This window comes from Notolepis coatsorum (assembly GCF_963971535.1).
Source record: "Notolepis coatsorum genome assembly, chromosome: 13".
Classification (NCBI taxonomy): domain Eukaryota; kingdom Metazoa; phylum Chordata; class Actinopteri; order Aulopiformes; family Paralepididae; genus Notolepis; species Notolepis coatsorum.
The window spans coordinates 62,962,496-62,976,909 of record NC_140177.1 but is presented as its reverse complement, the minus strand read 5'-3'; the positions used below and the strand labels follow the sequence as shown (position 1 = coordinate 62,976,909).

Genomic DNA, 14,414 nt, shown 5'->3' with positions numbered 1-14,414 from the left:
TATCCCTTGTATATTCCTTGTACAATATGCATTGAATATCCCTTCTAGTCTACTGAACATCCCATAATAGTCTCCATTCTACCATTGGACGAGACCTTGGTGCCAGGTCGCCATACCCCTCAGACCAGGTTCAATCGTACCGCTCAACATGTATGGACAAGTCCTAGTTCCGCGTAGGAATATGTCTACCGCACCACTAATGGTACTATTTGTTCATAGTGCGTATATATACTGCGCTATTAAAGTAGAGCTTTCCTTTTAGTCCAGTTCCTTACCCTCCAACAGAGTGACAGACGCAAAAGCCTCCCCGCGAACCACGTGTGGGCAGTAAGGCCAATTCGGCCCAGTATCGGCATTGAGACATCGTGTATATTAATATTTGAATAGTCATATTTGGCACTATATCGTCGAGTTGGACGTATTCTATTAAGCTAATAATAGTCTATTCATATGTAGTGCCTCGTGCGGTAAGAGTTCTATAGTAATCAGCACCCCCATCGTTTCGGGCATCAGCTGGACGCTTATCCAGGGTGGTTGACCCCACGTGAAGCTGCACCCGAGGAGCTCCAGGCCAAAGAGCGAGTGGACCTGTATATTGGATTATTCTACCGACGACGGCTAGCCTTCCCCGGCTTGGATTATGCTTTGAGTACTTTGATTATTCTATGGATAAAGGCCAACACTGCGGTGTGTTGGAAATACCCCCCCCGGAGAGGACGACAGGTGAGAAGACGCTCTACACGACGAGGTCGCCTCACGTCTCTCCATCGTGGACCGGAGGACGCCGGCCACAGAGAGTCCAACTGCTTTCATCTGTGCATCGAGGATCGCTGGGCACCGGGTCGCACGACTGTGGGCTCTCCCAGGATACCCTCGGCCAGACGGGATACAGCCAGACTCTACACCCCCCCCCTCCAGCTGTCCTACAAGCAGTCGGAACCTTCCCCTAGTGTATCCAGCTATATAATCATTCAAGTATCATTGCTATTGTTCCCTAAATATTCCAGGTTGTATATTTGCTTCCTGCGCAATCAGAGATTGGACATTCGATATTGATCTACCTACGAATACTCATTTGCCATAAAAGTGCATACTATTTCAAATCATAAATGTAATTAAGTGATCGTTGTACATACCTTTTGCTATGTATTATTATTAAACGCAGACTTTCGACTTGGTACATTTGTGTTGGATCCGTTTCATCAGGTGGGAGTGTTTATCATAATTATTTATACCTAGTACTGGGTGGCCAGAGTCTAAAGTACAAGAGGTAGTGGTAGTAAGTATCATATCTAACAATACAGTCAGGGAATTGTACCCCTCAGTTACAATGCTTCTTTGACTTGTGCCTTCAATCAACAAATCTCATCTTGCACCATATGCATTTCAAAATGTTTGGCCAATATTCAAATGCTGTATTCATCCTCTCAAATCAGGCCCTAATGGTGAACGGTTTGCATTTATGGAACAAATCAATGCAACAAATTAAACTAAATATGAGACAGGAAATTCCAATCAGTAGCAGAGAGAATCTGTCCTAGCTGGGTTTAATACCTTTTTTTTGTCATTTTAATAACAAACTGCTTATACACAGGCATATGCATCACAATTAGACCCACTATGCTTCTTTAACTTGTGCCTTCAATCAACAAATCTCATCTTGCACCATATGCATTTCAAAATGTTTGGCCAATATTCAAATCCTGTATTCATCCTCTCAAATCAGTCCCTAATGGTGAACGGTTTGCATTTATGGAACAAATCAATGCAACAAATTAAACTAAATATGAGACAGGAAATTCCAATCAGTAGCAGAGAGAATCTGTCCTAGCTGGGTTTAATACCTTTTTTTGTCATTTTAATAACAAACTGCTTATACACAGGCATATGCATCATAATTAGACCCACTATGCTTCTTTGACTTGTGCCTTCAATCAACAAATCTAATCTTGCACCATATGTATTTCAAAATTTTGGCCAATATTCAAATCCTGTATTCATCCTCTCAAATCAGGCCCTAATGGTGAACGGTTTGCATTTATGTTGAATGAAGTAAGAATCCACTGCAGTAAAAATATCCTCACCTCGAGTGGTGGTAGTAAGGTTGACTGACATGAGAATGTCCTGCTTCAGATCCTCATTTTCGATATATTGCACATAAACGATGAGCACAGCCTCGTCTGCGACAGTTGTAGTTTCATCAAGTTGTATGGCAAATGGACCCTTTCTAAGCTTTTCTGACAGCTGCTGCTCGCAATCACTTGACATCTTATCAATTCGGTCTTTCACTACATTGTTCGAGAGTGGTACTGATTTTAGTTTATCCGCCACCTGTGGGCCGCACAGTTTCTAAACCATTTTGATGCAGGCTGGTTTGATGAGCTGCTCGCCAATATTGTGCGGTTTCTTTGCTTTTGCAATTAAAAGCGAACACTCAAAGGAGGCTTCGGTAGCCTTCTGTAAATCACTGCCACCCCTGCTCCACGCTACTCTAACATCAACAGGCTTGTTCGCCTTGAGAGACTGTTCGTTCCTCCGAAAAAAGTCTGGATCCTTCCCAACGGTTTCTGGGTGCTTAGATGCCTGATGTCTCTTCAGCTTGCTGGGCTTCAGGCTCGAGTTTGCCAACTTTTCTCCACAAATCACACACTCAGGTCGTTTGTCTGGTCCCTCAGTGAAGCCCATGGTGATGTAATTTTCGCGATTGCTGTAGGTCCTAACTTTTTTTGCAGATGAGCTGCCGTCATCTCCTTTTCGTTTGTCACACATTTTCGCCTCTGGCGGCTGACTGCAGATGAGCCGAGAAAGTTAACTAGCGTGCTAGGCTAGCTACAGAAAGTGATACAGTCAACTGATTCGCGTTTTAGCGGCTACCCGGTAGCCTACTGTTAACGTTCAAAAATCATGTCTAGATGTTTATTTATTTATCTTTATTTTTTATTGTAGTGGAGAGACTATTCATGCTTCTGATGATAAAAATATAAAAAAAAATTAAAATAAAAAAATAAAATAAAAAAAAAAGACCTCAAATCATCTGTAGTCTGGCGGACCCCCTCGCCCCCTGGCGGACCCCCAGGGGGTCCGCGGACCCCAGGTTGGGAATCACTGTACTAGAGCCATATGAAATCCGTTTTATTATTTTCCAAATTCCATTTTATTTTTTCCCAAATTCTGTTTTTTCCGTTTTAATATTTCAGAATTCTGTATTTTGCTTTTTATGCTCATTTTACCACCAGAAATAATGTCTAATAAGTGGGAATGAATAAATGTCCACAATTGAATAAGATATAACAGTCCATTTAATGTGTTTAAGTGCTGCAACTACAGTTCAGAAATACAGTTAAATTTTACACAATATTTTTCAATTAATATTGTGACAAAATAAAAATACACATTTCAAGTGTAAACAATAGATACAGCTAGCTACTACTGACATTATCACAATGACAATGTTAGCCTAGCTATATCTATTATATTGTGATGAAATATAGTAATGCATAATTTAGGCACCTTTAGTTTAGTTTATTTCGTTTATAAAGGACAGTGTATAATGACAATCGTTTGCATTAAACAAATGGATGGGTGCACTAGATTTAGCAAGAAGCTATCATTTCCATCTATAGTCCTATGTACTGTAACGTTTCATAGCTATTTAAGTTTATTTAGATTATAAAGGGCAGTGTATAATGACAATCGTTTGCATTAAACAAATGGATGAGTGCACCAGATTTAGCAAGAAGCTATCATTTCCATCTATAGTCCTATGTACTGTAACGTTTCATAGCTATTTAAGTTTATTTAGATTATAAAGGGCAGTGTATAATGACAATCGTTTGCATTAAACAAATGGATGGGTGCACTAGATTTAGCTAGAAGCTATCATGTCCTAACGTTATACTTATAGCTATTTAATCACAATAGTGTCGCAAGTGTTTTTGCGGACCAGTCCAGGGAACGTTGACAGAATTAGCAAAACACCTTATCACCGGAGGCATAAAAGTCATTAGGATACTGTTCTGCTCTGAATTGAGGGCTTATTGCAGAATTTCTTAGCTTCTTGACGATGTTAACACTGAAGCAGCCAGACGCTTGAGCACCGCTGTGTTGTGTGTAACACGCTATAGCGTCCCCGCCTCCCCGGTCGCGTGTGCACCAAACGTTCCACCCAAAAACGTAATTTCAGTCCAGATTAGGCCAAATTCTGCAATATTCCACGTTTTGCAGTTGATTCCATTTTTATTGGTTAATTCCGCGATTCCGTCCGCGATTCCGTGAACGCGGATTTCATATGGCTCTAGAGTCTACTAGTGATATGATGAGTCTACTAGTGATATGATGAGTCTCTACTAGTGATATGATGAGTCTCTACTAGTGATATGATGAGTCTCTACTAGTGATATGATGAGTCTACTAGTGATATGATGAGTCCACTAGTGATATGATGAGTCTCTACTAGTGATATGATGAGTCTCTACTAGTGATATGATGAGTACTAGTGATATGATGAGTCTACTAGTGATATGATGAGTCTCTACTAGTGATATGATGAGTCTACTAGTGATATGATGAGTCTCTACTAGTGATATGATGAGTCTCTACTAGTGATATGATGAGTCTACTAGTGATATGATGAGTCCACTAGTGATATGATGAGTCTCTACTAGTGATATGATGAGTCTCTACTAGTGATATGATGAGTACTAGTGATATGATGAGTCTACTAGTGATATGATGAGTGATATGATGAGTCTCTACTAGTGATATGATGAGTCTCTACTAGTGATATGATGAGTCTCTACTAGTGATATGATGAGTCTACTAGTGATATGATGAGTCTACTAGTGATATGATGAGTCTACTAGTGATATGATGAGTCTACTAGTGATATGATGAGTCTCTACTAGTGATATGATGAGTCTACTAGTGATATGATGAGTCTACTAGTGATATGATGAGTCTACTAGTGATATGATGAGTCTACTAGTGATATGATGAGTCTCTAGTGATATGATGAGTCTGTACTAGTGATATGATGAGTCTACTAGTGATATGATGAGTCTACTAGTGATATGATGAGTCTCTACTAGTGATATGATGAGTCTCTACTAGTGATATGATGAGTCTACTAGTGATATGATGAGTCTACTAGTGATATGATGAGTCTCTACTAGTGATATGATGAGTCTCTACTAGTGATATGATGAGTCTCTACTAGTGATATGATGAGTCTACTAGTGATATGATGAGTCTCTACTAGTGATATGATGAGTCTCTACTAGTGATATGATGAGTCTCTACTAGTGATATGATGAGTCTCTACTAGTGATATGATGAGTCTCTACTAGTGATATGATGAGTCTACTAGTGATATGATGAGTCTACTAGTGATATGATGAGTCTCTACTAGTGATATGATGAGTCTACTAGTGATATGACGAGTCTCTACTAGTGATATGATGAGTCTCTACTAGTGATATGATGAGTCTCTACTAGTGATATGATGAGTCTCTACTAGTGATATGATGAGTCTACTAGTGATATGAGTCTACTAGTGATATGATGAGTCTCTACTAGTGATATGATGAGTCTACTAGTGATATGATGAGTCTACTAGTGATATGATGAGTCTGTACTATTGATATGATGAGTCTACTAGTGATATGATGAGTCTACTAGTGATATGATGAGTCTACTAGTGATATGAGTCTACTAGTGATATGATGAGTCTCTACTAGTGATATGATGAGTCTACTAGTGATATGATGAGTCTACTAGTGATATGATGAGTCTCTACTAGTGATATGATGAGTCTCTACTAGTGATATGATGAGTCTACTAGTGATATGATTAGTCTACTAGTGATATGATGAGTCTCTACTAGTGATATGATGAGTCTACTAGTGATATGATGAGTCTACTAGTGTGATATGATGAGTCTACTAGTGATATGATGAGTCTCTACTAGTGATATGATGAGTCTACTAGTGATATGATGAGTCTACTAGTGATATGATGAGTCTCTACTAGTGATATGATGAGTCTACTAGTGATATGATGAGTCTACTAGTGATATGATGAGTCTCTACTAGTGATATGATGAGTCTACTAGTGATATGATGAGTCTACTACTGATATGATGAGTCTCTACTAGTGATATGATGAGTCTCTACTAGTGATATGTTTGATGAGATGAATTTTTTCTCTTTTTTGCATGTTCGATGGAAGAAAGTGACTGTCAAATGACCATAGTATTGTCTCCATAGCTATAATATAGAATATAGATATAGCTCTCCAAACATAGTGACGCACAGTGAAAGTAGGCTATGGAAACCTGGTGCGTTAGCTACAAGGATGAGGGTAATGGCCGGCGCCCAATGTGTTAAAATGTTTGGTAACTGTTAGGCATGCCCCGATCACGTTTTTTGCCACCGATACCGATCACCGATCGTCGTGAGCCATATCGGCCGATACCGATCCGATACCGATAGTTTTTGATTAACACTTTAACTGCCGGAAGACGCTTTTAGGCGTCCTTCCCCGCCATGCTCAAGTTGCATCGTCTTTGATATCAATATTTCAAAAATCTGTGATCTAAATCATATTTTCTTTCCGGAGCCCTGAGATGTACTGGTGAGCTCCCATCAACTGTTTAACGGTTCGAGAGCGCCATCTGGTGGCCGATCGGCAGATCGGCCAAGAGGGAGGGGCTCGCCAAACAGGAAGTGCTCATCCTATGTGCTCCGGGCACTCGCGATCGGTAGCCGGACTCCATCTCAACACACTGGATGATCAATCGCTCGCCTTAACTCAATAAACAACGTTATTTGGACGTATATAGTAGTATACAACCTGGAAATGGTTCTTCAGGATAAACATCCCATAATCGAAAACGGTCTACACCACGCTGATCGTCCAACGGCGCGAGGAAGATACGGTAAGATTCAGCGTTATTTTTGAATGTGTTCGATATAAACTGCTCTGATGAACATATGACCCACACTAGATGAATGATATAACGCTGCCCACGGAATTATAAACGATCCCCCGCCCATCCGGTCAATATCAGATGATACGTAGAAACTTCTAGAAGTACGTCCAATTGAAATTTTTTATATCGCGCCGATTGCCATCAAACTGTATTTCATCATCAATATAATGCATTTGGGGCTATAGATCACGTTCTGGAGAAAGCTGCAGAAAGAGATGAAAACATACTTATACATTAGACCATATTTTACTATGAATATGTGAATGAAAAAGTTTAACGTTGCTACACAATGAACAATACATATAGGACTTTGAATGGGCCATAATTATGGCAATTTAGCAATAGAATTTAAAAAGTTATAGCCCTGCAAAGAAGGGGTACTTATCCATAGACAAATAGAGCTGGCAACCTATGGTATATCATGAATTTAGCCTTAGGCAATCAAAGTGTTAAAAGAAATTAAAATTTATTTTATATAATTTTTTTTTTTTTTTTTATAAAATATATATATTATATAATTAGACTTGTACTTGTATTATCTGCGAGACATCGCCACCACGCAACAAGCTCCACTGTCTGTGTGTACTCTAGTAGCCTCCAGCTACGGCCAGGATTCTCCGGAGCTGCACCTGGACCCTATACTCGAGTAGCCTCGAGCTACGGCAAGGATTCTCCGGTGCTGCAGCTGGACCCTAGTATTGGTATAACGTTAAATCACATTCACAAGCCCTCAGCTCGAATACGCATCGAATCAGTGTTATAAGACATTGATATCAGGAGCTATCTGTAGCTACTGCTAGCCGGATATATAACGTTAATACAACGCCTCAGTGAATTATTTAGTTCAATGGGACATTTCGTTTAGAACAGTGAACTAGCTTGCGCTAACGTGAGCTAACAGCTAACAGGTATCATACACTCTACTAGACTTTGTGGAGCGTTCGTTTATGTCAGGAGCTATCGGTAGCTGGCCGGCTAGATACCGTTCGGTTAGACAATGCCTCATCATGTATTAAACTAAAAGTGAATAGTTGACTGGGTCATTTTGTAACGGTAGCTAAGCTAACGTTAGCTCAGGGAGACGCCGACGCCGTCCTCCCGTATCCCGTCTCACTAGACTAGACCCGGGTTTACATGTGTGCGGGAGGGAGGAGCAGACCCCGCACCACCCGGTGTCTGAGACAGAACTCAGCGAATGAGATCGGCTTTGACGATCGGCGAAAATAAAGCATTATCACCGATCACCGATCGCATATTTATACTGGTTATCGGCCGATAACGATCGGTGGCCGATCGATCGGGGCATCCCTAGTAACTGTTCATCTCAATGTGTTGATGTTGGTTGATGTTAGTTAACCCTTTCACTACCACACTACAGACGGTTAACTGTCTGTAGTGTGGTAGTGAAAGGGTTAACCGTCTGTAGTGTGGTAGTGAAAGGGTTAACCTTCTGTAGTGTGGTTGTGAAAGGGTTAACCGTATGTAGTGTAGTAGTGAAAGGGATAACCTTCTGTGGTGTGGTTGTGAAAGGGTTAACCTTATGTAGTGTGGTTGTGAAAGGGTTAACTTTATGTAGTGTAGTAGTGAAAGGGATAACCTTCTGTGGTGTGGTTGTGAAAGGGTTAACCGTATGTAGTGCTGTTGTGAAAGGGTTAACCTTCTGTAGTGTGGTAGTGAAAGGGTTAACCTTCTGTGGTTTGGTTGTGAAAGGGTTAACCTTATGTAGTGTGGTTGTGAAAGGGTTAACCTTATGTAGTGTAGTAGTGAAAGGGATAACCTTCTGTGGTGTGGTTGTGAAAGGGTTAACCTTATGTAGTGTGGTTGTGAAAGGGTTAACCTTATGTAGTGTAGTAGTGAAAGGGATAACCTTCTGTGGTGTGGTTGTGAAAGGGTTAACCTTATGTAGTGTGGTTGTGAAAGGGTTAACCTTCTGTAGTGTGGTAGTGAAAGGGTTAACCTTCTGTGGTTTGGTTGTGAAAGGGTTAACCTTATGTAGTGTGGTTGTGAAAGGGTTAACCTTATGTAGTGTAGTAGTGAAAGGGATAACCTTATGTGGTGTGGTTGTGAAAGGGTTAACCTTATGTAGTGTGGTTGTGAAAGGGTTAACCTTATGTAGTGTAGTAGTGAAAGGGATAACCTTCTGTGGTGTGGTTGTGAAAGGGTTAACCTTATGTAGTGTGGTTGTGAAAGGGTTAACCTTATGTAGTGTAGTAATGAAAGGGATGACCTTCTGTGGTGTGGTTGTGAAAGGGTTAACCTTATGTAGTGTAGTAGTGAAAGGGATAACCTTCTGTGGTGTGGTTGTGAAAGGGTTAACCCTTTGTCGTGTGGTTGTGAAAGGGTTAACCTTATGTAGTGTAGTAGTGAAAGGGATAACCTTCTGTGGTGTGGTTGTGAAAGGGTTAACCTTATGTAGTGTAGTAGTGAAAGGGATAACCTTCTGTGGTGTGGTTGTGAAAGGGTTAACCCTTTGTCGTGTGGTAGTGAATGTGGTAGCCTATATATGCGTATAAGCATTATATTTGCACACATAACATAGCAAACATGTCACCAGCCACCCAGGAGTAACCTATAGTCAAAGTTAACTATGGGAGGCTGATGGGGTCAAATAGGGTAAATTATTATTATTATTATTATTATTATTATTATTATTATTATTATTAAGATTTTAACATTTAATCGAAAAAATCACCGTGTTAATATTGACAACCACGTATAGAGAGAGAGACAGAGAGAGAGACAGATAGACAGAGAGAGAGACAGATAGAGAGAGAGAGAGAGAGAGAGAGAGACAGAGAGAGAGAGAGAGACAGATAGAGAGAGAGAGAGAGAAGGATGGAGAGACGGAGAGAGAGGGAGGCAGAGACATAGAGAGAGAGAGAGGGAGGCAGAGAGAGACAGAGAGAGACAGAGAGAGAGGGAGGGAGAGAGAGATACATAGAGAGAGAGACACAGAGAGAGAGAGAGAGAACAAACAACGTTTTCTTCCAATCAGAGCGTGGATGAGCACACCCCCGCCCACACTGAAAGCTCAGCTACCAGGACTTTATGATGTCATGTTTTGCGTGACAACGACAACATGCTGACTGGGAGCTCACTGGCACAGCCTGTTCTGACGGCCTGAGCTGCGGAACGTGAAGAAGACTGCTGTGCGGAACCTCACCCTGTCCACAGAGAGAACCTCACCCTGTCCACAGAGAGAACCTCACCCTGTCCACAGAGAGAACCTCACCCTGTCCACAGAGAGAACCCCACCCTCACCCTGTCCACAGAGAGAACCTCACCCTGTCCACAGAGAGAACCTCACCCTGTCCACAGAGAGAACCTCACCCTGTCCACAGAGAGAACCTCACCCTGTCCACAGAGAGAACCCCACCCTCACCCTGTCCACAGAGAGAACCTCACCCTGTCCACAGAGAGAACCTCACCCTGTCCACAGAGAGAACCTCACCCTGTCCACAGAGAGAACCTCACCCTGTCCACAGAGAGAACCTCACCCTGTCCACAGAGAGAACCCAACCCTGTCCACAGAGAGAACCTCACCCTGTCCACAGAGAGAACCTCACCCTGTCCACAGAGAGAACCCAACCCTCACCCTGTCCACAGAGAGAACCTCACCCTGTCCACAGAGAGAACCTCACCCTGTCCACAGAGAGAACCTCACCCTGTCCACAGAGAGAACCTCACCCTGTCCACAGAGAGAACCTCACCCTGTCCACAGAGAGAACCTCACCCTGTCCACAGAGAGAACCTCACCCTGTCCACAGAGAGAACCTCACCCTAATTTTTCTTACTGGCCAAAAGTAGCACGTTAGAATCACGACCAGAGAAGTTATTTATATTTTGAACGTGATTCATTCACTCGTTGCTAATGAGTTAGATGACATGTTATCACTTTCCACTGCAACATTTTTATTTTTATTTGAAGAGCCCTGTCAGGCCATTTCAATAGAATATACCTAAAAAAGGGTGTGTGTGTGTGTGTGTGTGGGGGGGGGGTTCATGAAATAGGGGGGTTGGCACCTTGCATGATCGCCTCTGCCGTCGGTGTGTGGATGTGAGGAACACATTTGTAAAGTGCTTTGGATAAAAGCTGCTATATAAATGCACTATTATTATTATTATTATTATTATTATTATTATTATTATTATTATTATTATTATTATTATTATTATTATTATTATTATTATTATTATTATTATTCATTATTGACTCTCCTCTCAGACCTCCAGGTGTATTTCTGACGCTTGACTCTCCTCTCAGACCTGGTCCAGGTGTATTTCTGATGCTTGACTCTCCTCCCAGACCTGGTCCAGGTGTATTTCTGATGCTTGACTCTCCTCCCAGACCTGGTCCAGGTGTATTTCTGATGCTTGACTCTCCTCTCAGACCTGGTCCAGGTGTATTTCTGATGCTTGACTCTCCTCCCAGACCTGGTCCAGGTGTATTTCTGACGCTTGACTCTCCTCTCAGACCTGGTCCAAGTGTATTTCTGATGCTTGACTCTCTCAGACCTGGTCCAGGTGTATTTCTGATGCTCGACTCTCAGACCTGGTCCAGGTGTATTTCTGACGCTTGACTCTCCTCTCAGACCTGGTCCAGGTGTATTTCTGATGCTTGACTCTCCTCCCAGACCTGGTCCAGGTGTATTTCTGATGCTTGACTCTCCTCTCAGACCTGGTCCAGGTGTATTTCTGATGCTTGACTCTCCTCTCAGACCTGGTCCAGGTGTATTTCTGATGCTTGACTCTCCTCTCAGACCTGGTCCAGGTGTATTTCTGACGCTTGACTCTCCTCTCAGACCTGGTCCAGGTGTATTTCTGACGCTTGACTCTCCTCTCAGACCTGGTCCAGGTGTATTTCTGACGCTTGACTCTCCTCTCAGACCTGGTCCAGGTGTATTTCTGATGCTCGACTCTCAGACCTGGTCCAGGTGTATTTCTGATGCTTGACTCTCCTCTCAGACCTGGTCCAGGTGTATTTCTGATGCTTGAGGGGTGGACGGTATGGTCTAAAATTTATATCACGGTATAATTTGAAGCATAGACGGTAACGGTATATATCACGGTATCATCGTTTTTGATAAAAAATTTATTTTTATTTTATATAATTTTTATTTTATAAAATATATATATTATATAATTAGACTTGTACTTGTATTATCTGCGAGACATCGCCACCACGCAACAAGCTCCACTGTCTGTGTGTACTCTAGTAGCCTCCAGCTACGGCCAGGATTCTCCGGAGCTGCACCTGGACCTATACTCGAGTAGCCTCGAGCAGAGCTACGGCCAGGATTCTCCGGCGCTGCACCTGGACCCTATTGTATTGGTATAACGTTAGCAAGCCCTCAGCTCGAATACGCATCGAATCAGTGTTATAAGACATTGATATCAGGAGCTATCTGTAGCTACTGCATATATAACGTTAATACAACGCCTCCGTGAATTATTTAGTTCAATGGGACATTTTGTTTTGAACGGTGAACTAACTTGCGTTAACGTGAGCTAACAGGTAGCATACACGTCTCTAGTACTAGACTTTGTGGAGCGTTTGTTGATGTCAGGAGCTATCGGTAGCTGGCCGACTAGATACCGTTCGGTTAGACAATGCCCCATCATGTATTAAAATAAAAGTGAATAGTTGACTGGGTCATTTTGTAACGGTAGCTAAGCTAACGTTAGCTCAGGGAGACGCCGCCGTCCTCCCGACAGCTCCCGTGTCCCGTCCCACTAGACTACTAGACCCGTGTTTACATGCGTGCGGTAGGGGCTGGCACGCCCACTGCGCGAAGCCTCCTAAATAACTTTTTCCAGTTCGCACATATCTATTATCTATGACTAATTCTATCTATTTTTAGGGGCAAATGCGAGTGAAATAGTCGTGCTGTGGTTACATGACGTCATTGCTATTTTAGAGCTGCACTACCGGTTACACGGTATAGTCAAAATCCATACCGTAGAGCAAATTCATACCGTTTATACCGTATACCGTTTATACCGTCCACCCCTATGCTTGACTCTCCTCTCAGACCTGGTCCAGGTGTATTTCTGATGCTCGACTCTCTCAGACCTGGTCCAGGTGTATTTCTGATGCTTGACTCTCCTCCCAGACCTGGTCCAGGTGTATTTCTGATGCTTGACTCTCCTCTCAGACCTGGTCCAGGTGTATTTCTGATGCTCGACTCTCTCAGACCTGGTCCAGGTGTATTTCTGATGCTTGACTCTCCTCCCAGACCTGGTCCAGGTGTATTTCTGATGCTTGACTCTCCTCTCAGACCTGGTCCAGGTGTATTTCTGATGCTTGACTCTCCTCCCAGACCTCCAGGTGTATTTCTGATGCTTGACTCTCCTCTCAGACCCATGTGATATCTTGGACCTAGCTAGCTATGTGGCCCCAGTGTCAACTAATGCACTGGCTTCTTTAAGAAGAAACTAAATAGTCCTGAGACATGGCCTCATTTATACCTAACCCCTCTGCTCTTCTCTGTTGCCAGGGCGACTACGTCTCAGACCAGGAGGCGTGGCCAGGCCAGGGCCAGTATGATGTCGTCATGTGTCTGGGCGTGACCAAGTGGGTTCACCTCCAGTCAGGTGATGGGGGCGTGGTCAGGCTGTTTAAACGGGCCTATCAGAGCTTGTCGACGGGCGGCATGTTCATCCTGGAAGCACAGCCCTGGAGCGCTTACAGCCACAGCAAGAGGAGCACGGTGAGACACTAGCCCAGGGCTCTACGCTAACCGTTTCCCCAAGGAGCACATGTGCTCCTAAATTAAAAGGTTTAGGAGCACACAAAGATATTTAGGAGCACAGTGAAAATATTTCAAGTAACATTTTTTTTTTTTTTTATAAATGTATATTTGTACTGTGCGTGCATGTGCAAACGGGACACACATCTGTGCAATAGCACATACCACCAAAGTCACTGGCCCACTGTGTGCGTGTGTGTGTGTATCTGCATGTGCAAACGGGAATGGGACACAGACATTTGAACTAATAAGTGATTAATGCCTACTGTGGCAAAGTTGTAGCCAACAACTAGGCCTAATAAAAAAGGCAGTGAATGAATGAAAACTTTATTTAACAGATTGCAGAATGGGTACAATACAGTACGGCTCAATACATACAATTGTTAAGGTGATGCAGACCAGAGAAAGACGTTTGTCTTGTTTACATCAGGGTCCCCCATTTTCAATTCATAGTGACATTTATGACATACACAACATACATGACATCATGACATTTATGGCATAGGGACATACATGACATACAGGTATATAGTACTGTTACATTTGTGACATATATGATATGCAAATATATAGTACTGTTACCCATAGATCCTGACACAGAGTATATACATATGATGGGGAGGAGACTGTACATTGTACTACTGTGACATTGAACTACTGCTACAAAAGTAACAGTC

The 14,414-nt window shown here is 42.4% G+C and overlaps 1 protein-coding gene across 1 annotated transcript in view; it reads left to right on the top strand.

Annotated features, from left to right (window-relative positions):
- Positions 1-14,414, top strand: part of LOC311239511 (7SK snRNA methylphosphate capping enzyme-like) — a 74,025-nt gene that overhangs the window by 40,932 nt on the left and 18,679 nt on the right. Inside the window, exon 6 of the mRNA XM_084327821.1 lies at positions 13,486-13,698. Within this exon, the coding sequence (XP_084183947.1) occupies positions 13,486-13,698 (213 nt within the window). The remainder of the gene's footprint in view (positions 1-13,485; positions 13,699-14,414) is intronic.